Genomic DNA, 20,798 nt, shown 5'->3' with positions numbered 1-20,798 from the left:
ACATATGACCGTTTACTCAGTTAGCGGGTGTGCTAGCTTGCTGACGACCGTTTACTCAGTTAGCGGGTGTGCTAGCTTGCTGACGACCGTTTACTCAGTTAGCGGGTGTGCTAGCTTGCTGACGACCGTTTACTCAGTTAGCGGGTGTGCTAGCTTGCTGACGACCGTTTACTCAGTTAGCGGGTGTGCTAGCTTGCTGACGACCGTTTACTCAGTTAGCGGGTGTGCTAGCTTGCTGACGACCGTTTACTCAGTTAGCGGTTGTGCTAGCTTGCTGACGACCGTTTACTCAGTTAGCGGGTGTGCTAGCTTGCTGACGACCGTTTACTCAGTTAGCGGGTGTGCTAGCTTGCTGACGACAGTTCAGCAGTTGAATGTGCCCTTCTTATTTCAAGTCGCGTTTACAGCGATTATATGACTTCTTTCACTGTTACGAAGAGAAAAGAGATGAAAAACCTTGCTTCGGATATTCTGCAGACCAAGGCAACCGAAACTGTGTCAGAAGCAGACAAATGCCCGCCTCTCCTGTTGGTAGCTCGTTCAGGAAAATCCAAGGCTTTGCTGCGGCCTACTTCAGCAATCTTCCATTCAGCAAATTCACGGCCATTATTAATGTTCGGAAGAGCAACGAGATATGAAACTATGTAAGCAATACTTAGTAAAGCGAAATTAATTAAACAATAAATTAAACTGTGCACTAAATTTAAATAAAGTTTGACACAACTTGGCGGATCTCCGGGAAACGTGCGTTAAGTCATTCGTGCCCCCGGAAATCCCCTACATGGTCTTGTTTGATACCTTAATGCTGACGTGTGTGTTTTTGTGTGTGTGTGTGTGTGTGTGTGTGTGTGTGTGTGTGTGTGTGTGTGTGTGTAGGTGGAGAACATGTTGTACCCTAAGCTGATAGCTGTGAACTCCGCCCACTTTGACTTCCATGGGTGTAACTTCTCTGAGAAGAACATGTACGCCCGCGACAGGAGAGATGGGCAGAGCAAAGAGGGCAGCGGACGCGTGGCCATGCACAAAGCTATAGGACTACTACACAGGTAATATCACCATGCACAAAGCTATAGGACTACTACACAGGTAATATCACCGCACACAAAGCTATAGGACTACTACACAGGTAATATCACCGCACACAAAGCTATAGGACTACTACACAGGTAATATCACCGCACACAAAGCTATAGGACTACTACACAGGTAATATCACCGGACACAAAGCTATAGGACTACTACACAGGTAATATCACCGCACACAAAGCTATAGGACTACTACACAGGTAATATCACCGGACACAAAGCTATAGGACTACTACACAGGTAATATCACCGCACACAAAGCTATAGGACTACTACACAGGTAATATCACCACACACAAAGCTATAGGACTACTACACAGGTAATATCACCACACACAAAGCTATAGGACTACTACACAGGTAATATCACCGCACACAAAGCTATAGGACTACTACACAGGTAATATCACCACACACAAAGCTATAGGACTACTACACAGGTAATATCACCACACACAAAGCTGTTTGTGTCATCCAACAAATGTAAATGCCTGGAGTTTGCTTAATGTCATTGGTAATTGGATTGGAGCCGGTGCTATGATCAGATGACAAATAGATGTCTTTGGCGACTCACACCAGTGCTGGGTTTGGATGTTATAAGCAGAACAGAAGCTACTGTAAATTATAGTGGTGGAGCTTTGATGTTATGGGGCTGTTTTGCTTCCACTGGTCCAGGGGCCCTTGTTAAGGTCAACGGCATCATGAGCTTTACCCAGTACCAGGACATTTTAGGCCAAAACCTGGTTGCCTTTGCCAGGAGGCTGAAACCTGGCCTTTAGTGGATCTTCCAGCAAGACGATAACCCCATTGAAAACCTGTGGTTTGAATTGAAGAGGGCAGTCCATATGCGCAGATGAAGGAAATCAAGGATCTGGAAAGATTCTGTATGGAGGAATGGTTTAAGATCCCTCCTAATGTGTTCTCCAATCAAACATTTTAGAAATAGGCTCAGTGCCGTTATCCTCGCATGGGGAGGGTGCTAGAGTATTGAAAACGGGCAATAACTTTGACCCCTATCTTTTTGAGAGAGAGAATTAGTTTTTTTTTACACTATAGCTCAGTATTTGAATACATATATATATATATATACAGTCTTTTATGCTCATGTTTATCAAGGGTGACAATTTTGGTCATGACTGTATATATATATATTATGCTTATAAGCTGAGTGTACAAAACATTAGGAACACCTGCTCTTTCCATGGCAGACTGACCAGGTGAATCCAGGTGAAAGCTATGATCCCTTATTGATGTCACCTGTTAAATCCACTTCAATCAGTGTAGATGAAGGGGAGGAGACAGGTTAAAGACGGATTTTTAAGCCTTGAGACAATTGAGACATGGATTGTGTATGTGTGCCATTCAGAGGGTGAATGGGCAAGACAAAATATTGAAGTGCCTTTGAACGGGGTATGGTAGTAGGTGCCAGGCGAACAGGATTGAGTGTGTCAAGAACTGCAACGCTGCTGGGTTTTTCACGCTCAACAGTTTCCGTGTGTGTCAAGAATGGTCCATCATCCAAAGGACATCCAGCCAACATGACACAATTGTGGGAAGCATTGGAGTCAACATGGGCCAGCATTCCTGTGGAACGTTTTCGACACATTGTAGCGCCTATGCCCTGACAAATTGAGGCTGCTCTGAGGACATTAGGAAGGTGTTCTTAATGTTTTGTAAACTCAGTGTATATCAAAAAACACACATCAAATCTAATTTATTGGTCACATACACATGGTTAGCAGATGTTATTGCGAGTGTAGCGAAATGCTTGTGCTTCTAGTTCCGACAGGGCAGTAATATCTAGCCAGTAATATCTAACAGATACACAACAAAAACCTAATACACACAAATCTAAGTAAAGGAACACCTGTTACAGTGGCTTGCGAAAGTATTCGCCCCCCTTGGCATTTTTCCTATTTTGTTGCCTTACAACCTGGAATTAAAATATATTTTTGGGGGGTTTGTATCATTTGATTTACACAACATGCCTACCACTTTGAAGATGCAAAATATTTTTGTGTGTGAAACAAACAAGAAATAAGACAAAAAAACTGAAAACTTGACCGTGCATAACTATTCACCCCCCCAAAGTCAAAACTTTGTAGAGCCACCTTTTGCAGCAATTACAGCGGCAAGTATCTTGGGGTATGTCTCTATAAGCTTGGCACATCTAGCCACTGGGATTTTTGCCCATTCTTCAAGGCAAAACTGCTCCACCTCCTTCAAGTTGGATGGGTTCCGCTGGTGTACAGAAATCTTTAAGTCATACCACAGATTCTCAATTGGATTGAGGTCTGGGCTTTGACTAGGCCATTCCAAGACATTTAAATGTTTCCCCTTAAACCACTCAAGTAAGTGTTGCTTTAGCAGTATGCTTAGGGTCATTGTCCTGCTGGAAGGTGAACCTCCGTCCCAGTCTCAAATCTCTGGAAGACTGAAACAGGTTTCCCTCAAGAATTTCCCTGTATTTAGCGCCATCCATCATTCCTTCAATTCTGACCAGTTTCCCAGTCCCTGCCGATGGAAAAACATCCCCACAGCATGATGCTGCCACCACCATGCTTCACTGTTAGTGTTCTCGGGGTGATGAGAGGTGTTGGGTTTGCGCCAGACATAGTGTTTTCCTTGATGGCCAAAAGGCTCAATTTTAGTCTCATCTGACCAGAGTACCTTCTTCCATATGTTTGGGGAGTCTCCCACATGCCTTTTGGCGAACACCAAACGTGTTTGCTTATTTTTTTCTTTAAGCAATGGCTTTTTTCTGGCCACTCTTCCGTAAAGCCCAGCTCTGTAGAGTGTACGGCTTAAAGTGGTCCTATGGACAGATACTCCAATCTCCGATGTGGAGCTTTGCAGCTCCTTCAGGGTTATCTTTGGTCTCTTTGTTGCCTCTCTGATTAATGCCCTCATTGCCTGATCCGTGAGTTTTGGTGGGCGGCCCTCTCTTGGCAGGTTTGTTGTTGTGCCATATTCTTTCCATTTTTTTAATAAGGGATTTAATGGTGCTCCGTGGGATGTTCAAAGTTTCTGATATTTTTTTATAACCCAACCCTGATCTGTACTTCTCCACAACTTTGTCCCTGACCTGTTTGGAGAGCTCCTTGGTCTTCATGGTGCCGCTTGCTTGGTGGTGCCCCTTGCTTAGTGGTGTTGCAGACTCTGGGGCCTTTCAGAACAGGTGTATATATACTGAGATCATGTGACACTTAGATTGCACACAGGTGGACTTTATTTAAACTGGATAAACTGGACTTCCTGACGGGCCGCCCCCAGGTGGTAAGGGTAGGTAACAACACATTTCACTTCACCAATTTGGACTATTTTGTGTATGTCCATTATGTAATCCAAATAAAAATAAATTGAAATCACAGTTTGCACTGCAACAAATTATAAAAAATGCCAAGGGGGATGAATACTTTTGCAAGGTGCTGTAATTAAAATGTTGCAGTGAAACTGTGTTTATACAGTCTAACTAGAGATATGTAGAGAGAATGTAGAGAGTCTAAGTGTATCTACAGTACCAGTCAAAAGGTTGGCACACCTACTCATTCAAGGGTTTTTCTTTATTTGTACTATTTTCTACATTGTAGAATGATCGTGAAGACATCAAAACTATGAAATAACACATATGGAATCATTTAGTAACCAGAAAAGTGTTATAAAATATATTTTGATTTGTTTATTTTAGATTCTTGAAAGTAGCCACCCTTTGCCTTGATGACAGCTTTGCACACTCTTGGCATTCTCTCAACCAGACTCATGAGGTAGTCACCTGGAATGCTTTTCCTACGGTCTTGAAGGAGTTCCCACATGCTGAGCATTTGTTGGCTGCTTTTCCTTCACTCTTCGGTCGAACTCATCCCAAAACATCTCAATTGGGTTGAGGTCGGGTGATTGTGGAGTCCAGGTCATCTGATGCAGCTCTCCATCACTCTATTTCTTTGTCAAATAGCCATTACACAGCCTAGAGGTGTGTTTTGGGACATTGTCCTGTTGAAAAACAAATGATAGTCCCACTAAGCGCAAACCAGATGGGATGGCGTATCGCTGTAGAATGCTGTGGTAGCCATGTTGGTTAAGTGTTCCTTGAATTCTAAATGAATCACAGACAGTGTCACCAGCAAAGCACACCATCACACCTCCTCCTCCATGCTTCACGGTGGGAACCACACATGCGGAGATCATCCGTTCACCTACTCTGCATCTCACAAAGCAAGTCTCTTCTTCTTATTGGTGTCCTTTAGTAGTGGTTTCTTTGCAGCAATTCGACCATGAAGGCCTGATTCACACAGTCTCCTCTGAACAGTTGATGTGTCTGTGACACAGATGACCTGGCCTCCACAATCCCCTGACCTCAACCAAATTAAGAAGGTTTGGGATGAGTTGAAGGAAAAGCAGCCAACAAGTGCTCAGCATATGTGGGAACTCCTTCAAGACTGTTGGAAAAGCATTCCAGGTGAAGCTGGTTGAGAGAATGCCAAGAGTGTGCAAAGCTGTCCTCAAGGCAAAGGGTGTCTATTTGAAGAATCTCAAATATAAAATATATTTTGATTTGTTTAACACTTTTTTTGGTTACTACATGAATAACATGATTGTTATTTCAGAGTTTTGATGTCTTCCCTATTATTCTACAATGTAGAAAATTGTAAAAATAAAGAAAAACCCTTGAATGAGTGGTTGTGTCCAAACTTTTAAACGTAGTGTATATATTTTGGTTATATATTACAGCTATACGTTGGAGTGTAACTATATACAGTTGAAGTCTGAAGTTTACATACACTTAAGTTGGAGTCATTAAAACTCGTTTTTCAACCACTCCACAAATGTCTTGTTAACAAACTATAGTTTTGGCAAGTCGGTTAGTACATCTACTTTGTGCATGACACAAGTAATTTTTCCAACAATTGTTTACTGACAGATTATTTCACTTATAATTCACTGTATCACAATTCCAGTGGGTCAGAAGTTTACATACACTAAGTTGACTGTGCCTTTAAACAGCTTGGAAAATTCCAGAAAATGTCATGGCTTTAGAAGCTTCTGATAGGCTAATTGACATAATTTGAGTCAATTGGAGGTGTACCTGTGGATGTATTTCAAGGCCTACCTTCAAACTCAGTGCCTCTTTGCTTGCCATCATGGGAAAATCAAAAGAAATCATCCACTGCTCCAAAACCGCCATTAAAAAAGCCAGACTACGGTTTGCAACTGCACATGGGGACAAAGGTCGTACTTTTTGGAGAAATGTCCTCTGGTCTGATGAAACAAAAATAGAACTGTTTGGCCATAATGACCAACGTTATGTTTGGAGGAATAAGGGGGATGCTTGCAAGCCGAAGAACACCATCCCAACCGTGAAGCACGGGGGTGGCAGCATCATGCTGTGGGGGAGCTTTGCTGCAGGAGGGACGGGTGCACTTCACAAAATAGATGGCATCATGAGGAAGGAAAATTATGTGGATATATTGAAGCAACATCTCAAGACATCAGTCAGGAAGTTAAAGCTTGGTCGCAAATGGGTCTTCCAAATGGACAATGACCCCAAGCATACTTCCAAAGTTGTGGCAAAATGGCTTAAGGACAACAAAGTCAAGGTATTGGAGTGGCCATCACAAAGCCCTGACCTCAATCCTACAGAACATTTGTGGGCAGAACTGAAAAAGCGTGTGCGAGCAAGGAGGCCTACAAACCTGACTCAGTTACACCAGCTCTGTCAGGAGAAATGGGCCAAAATTCACCCAACTTATTGTGGGACGCTTGTGGAAGGCTACCCAAAACGTTTGACCCAAGTTAAACAATTTAAAGGCAATGCTACCAAATACTAATTGAGTGTGTGTAAACTTCTGACCCACTGGGAATGTGATGAAAGAAATAAAAGCTGAAATAAATAATTCCCTCTACTATTATTCTGACAATTTACATTCTTAAAATAAAGTGGTGATCCTAACTGACCTAAAACGGGGAATTTTTACTTGGATTAAATGTCAGGAATTGTGAAAAACTGAGTTTAAATGTATTTGGCTAAGGTGTATGTAAACTTCCGACTTCAACTGTATATATATTATGGTTATATATTACAGCTATACGTTTTTTGAGCAGTGTATATTATGGTTATATATTACAGCTATACGTTTTTTGAGCAGTGTATATTATGGTTATATATTACAGCTATACGTTTTTTGAGCAGTGTATATTATGGTTATATATTACAGCTATACGTTTTTTGAGCAGTGTATATTATGGTTATATATTACAGCTATACGTTTTTTGAGCAGTGTATATTATGGTTATATATTACAGCTATACGTTTTTTGAGCAGTGTATATTATGGTTATATATTACAGCTATACGTTTTTTGAGCAGTGTATATTATGATTATATATTACAGCTATACGTTTTTTGAGCAGTGTATATTATGGTTATATATTACAGCTATACGTTTTTTGAGCAGTGTATATTATGGTTATATATTACAGCTATACGTTTTTTGAGCAGTGTATATTATGGTTATATATTACAGCTATACGTTTTTTGAGCAGTGTATATTATGGTTATATATTACAGCTATACGTTTTTTGAGCAGTGTATATTATGGTTATACAGTGGGGGAAAAAAGTATTTAGTCAGCCACCAATTGTGCAAGTTCTCCCACTTAAAAAGATGAGAGGCCTGTAATTTTCATCATAGGTACAAGTCAACTATGACAGACAAATTGAGAAAAAAAATCAAGAAAATCACATTGTAGGATTTTTAATGAATTTATTTGCAAATTATGGTGGAAAATAAGTATTTGGTCACCTACAAACAAGCAAGATTTCTGGCTCTCACAGACCTGTAACTTCTTCTTTAAGAGGCTGCTCTGTCCTCCACTCGTTACCTGTATTAATGGCACCTGTTTGAACTTGTTATCAGTATAAAAGACACCTGTCCACAACCTCAAACAGTCACACTCCAAACTCCACTATGGCCAAGACCAAAGAGCTGTCAAAGGACACCAGAAACAAAATTGTAGACCTGCACCTAGCTGGGAAGACTGAATCTGCAATAGGTAAGCAGCTTGGTTTGAAGAAATCAACTGTGGGAGCAATTATTAGGAAATGGAAGACATACAAGACCACTGATAATCTCCCTCGATCTGGGGCTCCACGCAAGATCTCACCCCGTGGGGTGAAATTGATCACAAGAACGGTGGGCAAAAATCCCAGAACCACACGGGGGGACCTAGTGAATGACCTGCAGAGAGCTGGGACCAAAGTAACAAAGCCTACCATCAGTAACACACTACGCCGCCAGGGACACAAATCCTGCAGTGCCAGCCGTGTCCCCCTGCTTAAGCCAGTACATGTCCAGGCCTGTCTGAAGTTTGCTAGAGTGCATTTGGATGATCTAGAAGAGGATTGGGAGAATGTCATATGGTCAGATGAAACCAAAATATAACTTTTTGGTAAAAACTCAACTCGTCGTGTTTGGAGGACAAAGAATGCTGAGTTGCATCCAAAGAATACCATACCTACTGTGAAGCATGGGGGTGGAAACATCATGCTTTGGGGCTGTTTTTCTGCAAAGGGACCAGGACGACTGATCCGTGTAAAGGAAAGAATGAATGGGGCCATATATCGTGAGATTTTTAGTGAAAACCTCCTTCCATCAGCAAGGGCATTGAAGATGAAATGTGGCTGGGTCTTTCAGCATGACAATGATCCCAAACACACCGCCCGGGCAACGAAGGAGTGGCTTCGTAAGAAGCATTTCAAGGTCCTGGAGTGGCCTAGCCAGTCTCCAGATCTCAACCCCATAGAAAATCGTTGGAGGGAGTTGAATGTCTGTGTTGCCCAGCGACAGCCCCAAAACATCACTGCTCTAGAGGAGATCTGCATGGAGGAATGGGCCAAAATACCAGCAACAGTGTGTGAAAACCTTGTGAAGACTTACAAGAAACGTTTGACCTGTGTCATTGCCAACAAAGGGTATATAACAAAGTATTGAGAAACTTTTGTTATTGACCAAATACTTATTTTCCACCATAATTTGCAAATAAATTCATAAAAAATCCTACAATGTGATGTTCTGGATTTTTTTTCCTCATTTTGTCTGTCATAGTTGACGTGTACCTATGATGAAAATTACAGGCCTCTCTCATCTTTTTAAGTGGGGGAACTTGCACAATTGGTGGCTGACTAAATACTTTTTTTCCCCACTGTATATTACAGCTATACGTTTTTTGAGCAGTGTATATTATGGTTATATATTACAGCTATACGTTTTTTGAGCAGTGTATATTATGGTTATATATTACAGCTATACGTTTTTTGAGCAGTGTATATTATGGTTATATATTACAGCTATACGTTTTTTGAGCAGTGTATATTATGGTTATATATTACAGCTATACGTTTTTTGAGCAGTGTATATTATGGTTATATATTACAGCTATACGTTTTTTGAGCAGTGTATATTATGGTTATATATTACAGCTATACGTTGGAGTGTAACTACAACACAGGGAGGACAGTCAACACCATCCCTCCTGCCTGCCATGACAACGGACGAGCCACACCTCCTCCCCCTCCAGCATTCCCCCCCAAATATACCCCCGAGATATTCGAACAGGTACATATGCACACGCACACGCACAGAGACGGACGCACAGAGACGGACGCACAGAGACGGACGCACAGAGACGGACGCACAGAGACGGACGGACAGAGACGGACGCACAGAGACGGACGCACAGAGACGGACGCACAGAGACGGACGCACAGAGACGGACGCACAGAGACGGACGCACAGAGACGGACGCACAGAGACCAACTGACCGAGACCGACACTGACCGACTGACACTGACACTGACCGACAGACACTGACACTGACCGACAGACACTGACACTGACCGACAGACACTGACACTGACCGACAGACACTGACCGACAGACACTGACCGACAGACACTGACACTGACCGACAGACACTGACACTGACCGACAGACACTGACACTGACCGACAGACACTGACACTGACCGACAGACACTGACCGACAGACACTGACCGACAGACACTGACACTGACCGACAGACACTGACACTGACCGACAGACACTGACACTGACCGACAGACACTGACCGACAGACACTGACACTGACCGACAGACACTGACACTGACCGACAGACACTGACACTGACCGACAGACACTGACCGACAGACACTGACACTGACCGACAGACACTGACACTGACCGACAGACACTGACCGACAGACACTGACACTGACCGACAGACACTGACACTGACCGACAGACACTGACACTGACCGACAGACACTGACACTGACCGACAGACACTGACACTGACCGACTGACACTGACCAACAGACACTGACACTGACCGACTGACACTGACACTGACCGACAGACACTGACCGACAGACACTGACACTGACCGACAGACACTGACACTGACCGACTGACACTGACCGACAGACACTGACACTGACCGACAGACACTGACACTGACCGACAGACACTGACCGACAGACACTGACCGACAGACACTGACCGACAGACACTGACACTGACCGACAGACACTGACCGACAGACACTGACACTGACCGACAGACACTGACACTGACCGACTGACACTGACACTGACCGACTGACACTGACCGACAGACACTGACACTGACCGACAGACACTGACACTGACCGACAGACACTGACACTGACCGACAGACACTGACACTGACAGAGACGGACAGAGACGGACAGAGACGGACAGAGACACACGACACGCAGGAGTAGGGTTGATTTGAGCGTTCTGACCTCACAACGGCAGTCATGGACCCAAGCTAACTTGCTAACGTTGACTAGCTTGCAAGCTACTTCCAGACACACATGAGAGAACAGCTCACTCTGACCATTTTACTCACCCTAGCAGAGCTGGTTGGGCTGTTTTCATGTTATCCAGAGCGTTGGTGACTGTAACTGTGCTGCTGGCAACAATTTAATGGCGCTTTTTTGCCAACGTTTACTGACACCTGCCATATTCAACGGGTGTTGAGTGTTCGTAAATTCATCAGTTATTCTGCGCCCTTTGCACACTCAGATGAGAGTGCTCTGAAATCAGAGTAGATAGCCAGAGTGAATTTACGAACGCACCCCAGAGCAGCTAACTATATGTGTGTGTCTAGGTGGGGCGTGCGGTTGCCATAGCAGCCCTGGACATGGCTGACTGCAACCCGTGGCCACGTCTCGTCCTTTCAGAACACAGCAGCTTGACCAACCTCCGCGCCTGGACTCTCAAACACGTCCGCAACAGCAAGGGCCTCAACACACACTCTAGTGGGAGCAAGGGATCACCACCCAAGAGCTTCAGCACGTAAGAACACCTCTGTTTTCCTGTTGTTACTGGAGTCACACTGCTACTGTTATCATCATATCACTACGCTGAAGTACTAAGCATTAATGTCTCGGTGTGTGTGTGTGTGTGTAGGTCTCTGAGTCGTGTTCGTTGTAACAGCCATAGCAGTAGCAGCCAGACACCGTCCCCTCAGATACACACCTCTCCTAGCTTCACCTTCGGCTCCACGCACAACAAACACACCAACACACACACCAACACACACACACACACCAACACACACACCAACACACACACACACACCAACACACACACACAACGCGGGGGGAGCAAGACACTCGGACCTGTCAGAGGTAAGACTATTTTATTGTCCTCTCTCTCTCTCTCCCTCTCTCCTCTCTCCTCTCTCTCTCTCTCTCTCTCTCTCTCTCTCTCTCTCTAGCTCTCACTTGTTCTCTCTCTCTCTCCCCCCCTCTCTCTCTCCGTCTCTCTCTCCTCTCTCCTCTCTCTCTCCCTCTCTCTCTCTCTCTCCGTCTCTCTCTCTCTCTCTCTCTCTCTCTCTAGCTCTCACTTGTTCTCTCTCTCTCTCTCCGTCTCTCTCTCCTCTCTCTCTCTCTCTCTCTCTCTCTCTCTCTCTCTCTCTCTCTAGCTCTCACTTGTTCTCTCTCTCTCTCCTCTCTTGCTCTCACTTGTTCTTTCTCTCTCTGTTATGAAGCCTTATGAATGCTGTATGTAGGACTATGTCTGCTGGTATTGACATGGATGTGGTAGTGGTTGATGCATCAAAGCAGATGTGTGCATGGCAGGGCTCTCCAACCCTGTTAACTCCAACCCTGTTCCTGGAGAGATATCTTCCTCTTGTTTTTAACTCCAACCCTGTTCCTGGAGAGATATCCTCCTGTAGGTTTTAACACCAACCCTGTTCCTGGAGAGATATCTTCCTCTTGTTTTTAACTCCAACCCTGCTCCTGGAGAGATATCCTCCTGTAGGAACAGGGTTGGAGACTCCTGGTGTATGACCCCTGTATGAACAGGGTTGGAGGCCCCTGGTGTATGGTATCATCCAAAATGCCACCCTGTTGTGCACTATGGGCTATGGTCACTACTGTGTAGGAAATGGAAACTAGGTGCTGTCAGGTGGATATTGGAATAGGGCTCCACTAGAAACTAGGTGTGTTCTGCTGTCAGGTGGATATTGTTTCTATACTGGAAGAGAATGAGGCTGATGATGTCAGAGCAGGAAAGTGATTGGCTGAGCGCTGTTGTGTTGTGTGTATCCTGCCTGTGTTAGAACCGTGTGTGTGTGTGTGTCTCTGTAGACTCTAAAACTCAGGAGAAGAGACGTCCCCCCCACCACCACCGCTCCGTCCTTCGGTCGTCTCCAAGCAACAGCCACCCCCCCACCCCAGCCCGGCCCCCGCCATCCCCCACCTCCTCCTCTTCCTCCTCCTCGTCCTCCTCGGTGGCGTCCTGTCCTCTTCCAGGTCTGTACTCCCTCCAGACGCAGAGCCTGTCCGCCTTGCTGCCCTCACTGCCCAGGCCTGGGCTGGTCTCCAAACTGAGCCCCCTGCTCCAGACCGGCCTAGGCTCGCCGCTGGCCTGCCTCATCTCAGACAACACTACTGCTACTACTACTACTACAGCACAGACTGGTCACAACCAGGACACACACTGAGAGACATAGAGGGAGAGGGGGAGGGAGAGGGAGAGAGAGAGGGAGGGGGAGAGCGGGAGAGAAGGGGAGAGGGGGAGAGGGAGGGGGAGAGGGAGGGGGGAGAGCGAGGGAGGGAGAGGGGGAGAGGGAGAGGGGGAGGGGGAGAGGGAGGGAGAGAGGGAGGGGGATGTGTGTTTGGTGCTGTAACAACCTGTCTGTCTGTCTGTCTGTCCTTTTACTATTCACCATAAAGTAGCAAATAAATATATTTACAGTTCCTTCAGAAGGTATTCACCCCTTGACATTTTGTTGTTTCAAAGTGGCATTAAAATGGATTTCATTGTAATTTTTTTGTCAACGAACTACACAAAATAATCTGTAATGTCAAAGTGGAAGAAAATGTCTAACATTTGTACAAAAAATTTGAAAAATAAAACACTAATATATATATACAGTGGGGAAAGAAAGTATTTAGTCAGCCACCAATTGTGAAAGTTCTCCCACTTAAAAAGATGAGAGAGGCCTGTAATTTTCATCATAGGTACACGTCAACTATGACAGACAAAATGAGGAAAAAAAATCCAGAAAATCACATTGTAGGATTTTTTATGAATTTATTTGCAAATTATGGTGGAAAATAAGTATTTGGTCAATAACAAAAGTTTCTCAATACTTTGTTATATACCCTTTGTTGGCAATGACACAGGTCAAACGTTTTCTGTAAGTCTTCACAAGGTTTTCACACACGGTATTTTGGCCCTTTCTCCATGCAGATCTCCTCTAGAGCGTGATGTTTTGGGGCTGTCGCTGGGCAACACGGACTTTCAACTCCCTCCAAAGATGTTCTATGGGGTTGAGATCTGGAGACTGGCTAGGCCATTCCAGGACCTTGAAATGCTTCTTACGAAGCCACTCCTTCGTTGCCCGGGCGGTGTGTTTGGGATCATTGTCATACTGAAAGACCCAGCCACGTTTCATCTTCAATGCCCTTGCTGATTGAAGGAGGTTTTCACTCAAAATCTCACGATACATGGCCCCATTCATTCTTTCCTTTACACGGATCAGTCGTCCTTGTCCCTTTGCAGAAAAACAGCACCAAAGCATGATGTTTCCACCCCCATGCTTCACAGTAGGTATGGTGTTCTTTGGATGCAACTCAGCATTCTTTGTCCTCCAAACACTACAAGTTGAGTTTTGACCAAAAAGTTCTATTTTGGTTTCATCTGACCATATGACATTCTCCCAATCCTCTTCTGGATCATCCAAATGCACTCTAGCACGGGCCTGGACATGTACTGGCTTAAGCAGGGGGGACACGTCTGGCACTGCAGGATTTAAGTCCCTGGCGGCGTAGTGTGTTACTGATGGTAGGCTTTGTTACTTTGGTCCCAGCTCTCTGCAGGTCATTCACTAGGTCCCCCCGTGTGGTTCTGGGATTTTTGCTCACCGGTCTTGTGATCATTTTGACCCCACGGGGTGAGATCTTGCGTGGAGCCCCAGATCGAGGGAGATTATCAGTGGTCTTGTATGCCTTCCATTTCCTAATAATTGCTCCCACAGTTGATTTCTTCAAACCAAGCTGCTTACCTATTGCAGATTCAGTCTTCCCAGCCTGGTGCAGGTCTACAATTTTGTTTCTGGTGGCCTTTGACAGCTCTTTGGTCTTGGCCATAGTGGAGTTTGGAGTGTGACTGTTTGAGGTTGTGGACAGGTGTCTTTTATACTGATAACAATTTCAAACAGGTGCCATTAATACAGGTAACGAGTGGAGGACAGAGGAGCCTCTTAAAGAAGAAGTTACAGGTCTGTGAGAGCCAGAAATCTTTCTTGTTTGTAGGTGACCAAATACTTATTTTCCACCATAATTTGCAAATAAATTCCTTAAAAATCCTACAATGTGATTTTCTGGAATTTTTTTCCTCAATTTGTCTCTCATATTTGACGTGTACCTATGATGAAAATTACAGGCCTCTCTCATCTTTTTAAGTGGGAGAACTTGCACAATTGGTGGCTGACTAAATACTTTTTTTCCCCACTGTATATATATATATATATATATATATATATATATCTTCATTAGATACAGTTGAAGTCAGAAGTTTACATACACCTTAGCCAAAAACATTTAAACTCAGTTTTTCACAATTCCTGACATTTAATCCTAGTAAAGATTCCCTGTCTTAGGTCAGTTAGGATCACCACTTTATTTTAAGAATGTGAAATGTCAGAATAATAGTAGAGAGAATGATTTATTTCAGCTTTTATTTCTTTCATCACATTCCCAGTGAGTCAGAAGTTTACACACACTCAATTAGTATTTGGTAGCATTGCCTTTAAGTTGTTTAACTTGGGTCAAACGTTTCGGGTAGCCTTCCACAAGCTTCCCACAATAAGTTGGATGAATTTTGGCCCATTCCTCCTGACAGAGCTGGTGTAACTGAGTCAGGTTTGTAGGCCTCCTTGCTCGCACACGCTTTTTCAGTTCTGCCCACACATGTTCTATAGGATTGAGGTCAGGGCTTTGTGATGGCCACTCCAATACCTTGACTTTGCTGTCCTTAAGCCATTTTGCCACAACTTTGGAAGTATGCTTGGGGTCATTGTCCATTTGGAAGACCCATTTGCGACCAAGCTTTAACTTCCTGACTGATGTCTTGAGATGTTGCTTCAATATATCCACATAATCTTCCTTCCTCATGATGCCATCTATTTTGTGAAGTGCATCAGCAAAGCACCCCCACAGCATGATGCTGCCACCCCCGTGCTTCACGGTTGGGATGGTGTTCTTCGGCTTGCAAGCAACCCCCTTTGTCCTCCAAACATAACGATGGTCATTATGGCCAAACAGTTCTATTTCTGTTTCATCAGACCAGAGGACATTTCTCCAAAAAGTACGATCTTTGTCTCCATGTGCAGTTGCAAACCGTAGTCTGGCTTTTTTATGGCGGTTTTGGAGCAGTGGCTTCTTCCTTGCTGAGAGGCCTTTCAGGTTATGTCGATATAGGACTAGTTTTACTGTGGATATAGATACTTTTGTACCTGTTTCCTCCAGCATCTTCACAAGGTCCTTTGCTGTTGTTCTGCGATTGATTTGCACTTTTCACACCAAAGTACGTTCATCTCTAGGAGACAGAACGCGTCTCCTTCCTGAGCGGTATGACGGCTGCGTGGTCCAATGGTGTTTATACTTGCGTACTATTGTTTGTACAGATGAACGTGGTACCTTCAGGCGTTTGAAAATTGCTCCCAAGGATGAACCAGACTTGTGGAGGTCTACAACTTTTTTTCTGAGGTCTTGGCTGATTTCTTTCGATTTTCCCATGATGTCAAGCAAAGAGGCACTGAGTTTGAAGGTAGGCCTTGAAATACATCCACAGGTACACCTCCAATTGACTCAAATTATATCAATTAGCCTATCAGAAGCTTCTAAAGCCATGACATACTTTTCTGGAGTTTTCCAAGCTGTTTAAAGGCACAGTCAACTTAGTGTATGTAAACTTCTGACCCACTGGAATTGTGATACAGTGAAATAATCTGTCTGTAAACAATTGTTGGAAAAATGACTTGTGTCATGCACAAAGTAGATGTACTAACCGACTTGCCAAAACTATAGTTTGTTAACAAGAAATTAGTGGAGTGGTTGAAAAACGAGTTTTAATGACTCCAACCTAAGTGTATATAAACTACCGACTTCAACTTTAAGTATTCAACCCTCTGAGTCCATACATGTTAGAATCACCTTTAGCAGCGATTACAGCTGGGAGTCTTTCTGGGTAAGTCTCTAAGAGCTTTCCACACCTGGATTGTGCAACATTTGCACATTATTCTTTTCGAAACTCTTCAAGCATCTGTCAAATTGTTGATCATTGCGAGACAGTCATTTTCAGATCTTACCATAGATATTCAAGCAGATTTAAGTCAAAACTGTAACTCGGCCACTCAGGACCATTCACTGTCTTCTTGGTAAGCAACTCCAGTGTAGATTTGGTCTTGTGTTTTAGGTTATTGTCCTGCTGAAAGGTGAATTCATCTTCCAGTCTCTGGTGGAAAGGAGACTGAACCAGGTTTTCCTCTATGATTTTGCCTTTGCTTAGCTCCATTCTGTTTATTTTTTATCCTGAAAAACTTCCCAGTCTTTAACGATTACAAGCATACCCATAACATGATGCAGCCACAACTATGCTTGAAAATATGGAGAGTGGTACTCAGTAATGTGTTAATGGTTTGCCCCAACCCAAACACTTTATATTCAGGAGAAAACGTTAATTGCTTTGTCACATTTTTTGCAGTTTTACCTTAGTGCCTTGTTTTGGAATATTTTTTATATTTTGGAATATTTTTTATTCTGTGCAGGCTTCCTTCTTTTCACTCTGTCATTTAGGTTAGTATTGTGGAGTAACTACAATGTTGTTGATCCATCCTCAGTTTTCTCCTATCACAGCCATTCAACTCTGTAACTGTTTTAATGTCACCATTGGCCTCATGGTGAAATCCCTGAGCGGTTTCCTTCCTCTCCGGCAACTGAGTTAGAAAGGATTCTGTATCTTTGTAGTGACTGGGTGTATTGATACACCATCCAAAGTGTAATTAATTACTTCACCGTGCTCAAAGGGATATTCAATGTCTGATTTTTTTTTTTACCCATCTACCAATAGGTGCCCTTCTTTGCGAGGCATTGGAAAACCTCCCTGGTCTTTGTGGTTAAATCTGTGTTTGATATTCACTGCTCGACTGAGGGACCTTACAGATAATTGGAGGTGGGGTACAGAGACGAGGTAGTCATTCAAAAATCATGTTAAAGCTGCATGTGAGTCCATGCAGCTTATTATGTGACTTGTTAAGCAAATGTTTAATCCTGAATTTATTTAGGCTTGCCATAACAAAGGGGTTGAATACTTATTGACTCAAGACATTTCAGCTTTTCATTTTGAATGAATTTGTAAAAAACAATTCAACATTATTTCACTTTGACATTATGGGGTATTGTGTGTAGGCCAGTGACCAAAACATCTCAATTTTATAAATTTTTAAATTCAGGCTGTAACAAAACAAAATGTGGAAAAAGTCAAAGGGTGTGAATACTTTGTGCAGGCTCTGTACCCGTAGGTGTCTATAGTGGACCGTTGTATTGGAGAGTTTCTAATAAAGGCAGTGAAGGTGTGATCTTCTAACTTGTGATACTGCTTTATATTTGTATTGGTTTCCTTCCAATTGGCCACAGATTTTCATGTGAATATTCTAAATTCTGCATGAAAGAATATGCCCACTTTCCCACCAGAGGATGTTTTCATCAAATTGACTTGTTTCAGATAATATGGTGTGCGTGATGACTTAGTGCACATTAAACTAACTTTTGCATTTAAATTCCCAAGTACCGAATAAAAAAATAAAAAAAGTTAGATGAGTTTCCATTGCATACTGGGGGTTTCAACTCTACTGATGGTTTTGGCACAAAAACTGTTGTGTTTTATAGCCAGTGTTTAAGCCCTATCTGGTTCTATAGCCAGTGTTTAAGCCCTATCTGGTTCTATAGCCAGTGTGTCCTATCTGGTTCTATAGCCAGTGTTTAAGCCCTATCTGGTTCTATAGCCAGTGTGTCCTATCTGGTTCTATAGCCAGTGTTTAAGCCCTATCTGGTTCTATAGCCAGTGTGTCCTATCTGGTTTTATAGCCAGTGTATAAGCCCTATCTGGTTTTATAGCCAGTGTGTCCTATCTGGTTCTATAGCCAGTGTTTAAGCCCTATCTGGTTTTATAGCCAGTGTGTCCTATCTGGTTCTATAGCCAGTGTTTAAGCCCTATCTGGTTCTATAGCCAGTGTGTCCTATCTGGTTCTATAGCCAGTGTTTAAGCCCTATCTGGTTCTATAGCCAGTGTTTAAGCCCTATCTGGTTCTATAGCCAGTGTGCCCTATCTGGTTTTATAGCCAGTGTGCCCTATCTGGTTCTATAGCCAGTGTGTCCTATCTGGTTCTATAGCCAGTGTTTAAGCCCTATCTGGTTCTATAGCCAGTGTGTCCTATCTGGTTCTATAGCCAGTGTTTAAGCCCTATCTGGTTTTATAGCCAGTGTTTAAGCCCTATCTGGTTTTATAGCCAGTGTTTAAGCCCTATCTGGTTCTATAGCCAGTGTTTAAGCCCTATCTGGTTCTATAGCCAGTGTGTCCTATCTGGTTCTATAGCCAGTGTTTAAGCCCTATCTGGTTTTATAGCCAGTGTTTAAGCCCTATCTGGTTTTATAGCCAGTGTGCCCTATCTGGTTCTATAGCCAGTGTGCCCTATCTGGTTCTATAGCCAGTGTTTAAGCCCTATCTGGTTTTATAGCCAGTGTGCCCTATCTGGTTTTATAGCCAGTGTGCCCTATCTGGTTCTATAGCCAGTGTGCCCTATCTGGTTCTATAGCCAGTGTTTAAGCCCTATCTGGTTTTATAGCCAGTGTGCCCTATCTGGTTCTATAGCCAGTGTGCCCTATCTGGTTCTATAGCCAGTGTTTAAGCCCTATCTGGTTTTATAGCCAGTGTGCCCTATCTGGTTTTATAGCCAGTGTGCCCTATCTGGTTCTATAGCCAGTGTGTCCTATCTGGTTCTATAGCCAGTGTTTAAGCCCTATCTGGTTCTATAGCCAGTGTTTAAGCCCTATCTGGTTTTATAGCCAGTGTTTAAGCCCTATCTGGTTTTATAGCCAGTGTTTAAGCCCTATCTGGTTCTATAGCCAGTGTTTAAGCCCTATCTGGTTTTATAGCCAGTGTTTAAGCCCTATCTGGTTTTATAGCCAGTGTGCCCTATCTGGTTCTATAGCCAGTGTTTAAGCCCTATCTGGTTTTATAGCCAGTGTTTAAGCCCTATCTGGTTTTATAGCCAGTGTTTAAGCCCTATCTGGTTCTATAGCCAGTGTTTAAGCCCTATCGGGTTCTATAGCCAGTGTTTAAGCCCTATCTGGTTTTATAGCCAGTGTTTAAGCCCTATCTGGTTTTATAGCCAGTGTTTAAGCCCTATCTGGTTCTATAGCCAGTGTTTAAGCCCTATCTGGTTCTATAGCCAGTGTTTAAGCCCTATCTGGTTTTATAGCCAGTGTTTAAGCCCTATCTGGTTCTATAGCCAGTGTGCCCTATCTGGTTCTATAGCCAGTGTGCCCTATCTGGTTCTATAGCCAGTGTTTAAGCCCTATCTGGTTTTATAGCCAGTGTTTAAGCCCTATCTGGTTTTATAGCCAGTGTTTAAGCCCTATCTGGTTATATAGCCAGTGTTTAAGCCCTATCTGGTTCTATAGCCAGTGTTTAAGCCCTATCTGGTTCTATAGCCAGTGTTTAAGCCCTATCTGGTTTTATAGCCAGTGTTTAAGCCCTATCTGGTTTTATAGCCAGTGTTTAAGCCCTATCTGGTTCTATAGCCAGTGTTTAAGCCCTATCTGGTTCTATAGCCAGTGTGCCCTATCTGGTTCTATAGCCAGTGTTTAAGCCCTATCTGGTTTTATAGCCAGTGTTTAAGCCCTATCTGGTTTTATAGCCAGTGTGTCCTATCCGGTTTTATAGCCAGTGTTTAAGCCCTATCTGGTTCTATAGCCAGTGTTTAAGCCCTATCTGGTTCTATAGCCAGTGTGTCCTATCTGGTTTTATAGCCAGTGTTTAAGCCCTATCTGGTTTTATAGCCAGTGTTTAAGCCCTATCTGGTTCTATAGCCAGTGTGCCCTATCAGTGGACAGGGC

At 43.5% G+C, this 20,798-nt stretch overlaps 1 protein-coding gene across 1 annotated transcript in view; it reads left to right on the top strand.

Annotated features, from left to right (window-relative positions):
• Positions 1–20,798, top strand: part of agbl5 (AGBL carboxypeptidase 5) — a 59,866-nt gene that overhangs the window by 15,940 nt on the left and 23,128 nt on the right. Inside the window, 5 exon segments of the mRNA XM_045214728.1 lie at positions 877–1,046; positions 9,561–9,696; positions 11,273–11,460; positions 11,575–11,795; positions 12,762–13,111. Of these exon segments, the coding sequence (XP_045070663.1) occupies positions 877–1,046; positions 9,561–9,696; positions 11,273–11,460; positions 11,575–11,795; positions 12,762–13,111 (1,065 nt within the window).

This window comes from Coregonus clupeaformis, unplaced genomic scaffold, assembly GCF_020615455.1.
Source record: "Coregonus clupeaformis isolate EN_2021a unplaced genomic scaffold, ASM2061545v1 scaf0301, whole genome shotgun sequence".
NCBI classification, from domain to species: domain Eukaryota; kingdom Metazoa; phylum Chordata; class Actinopteri; order Salmoniformes; family Salmonidae; genus Coregonus; species Coregonus clupeaformis.
This window is presented reverse-complemented; position numbering and strand designations above follow the sequence as displayed.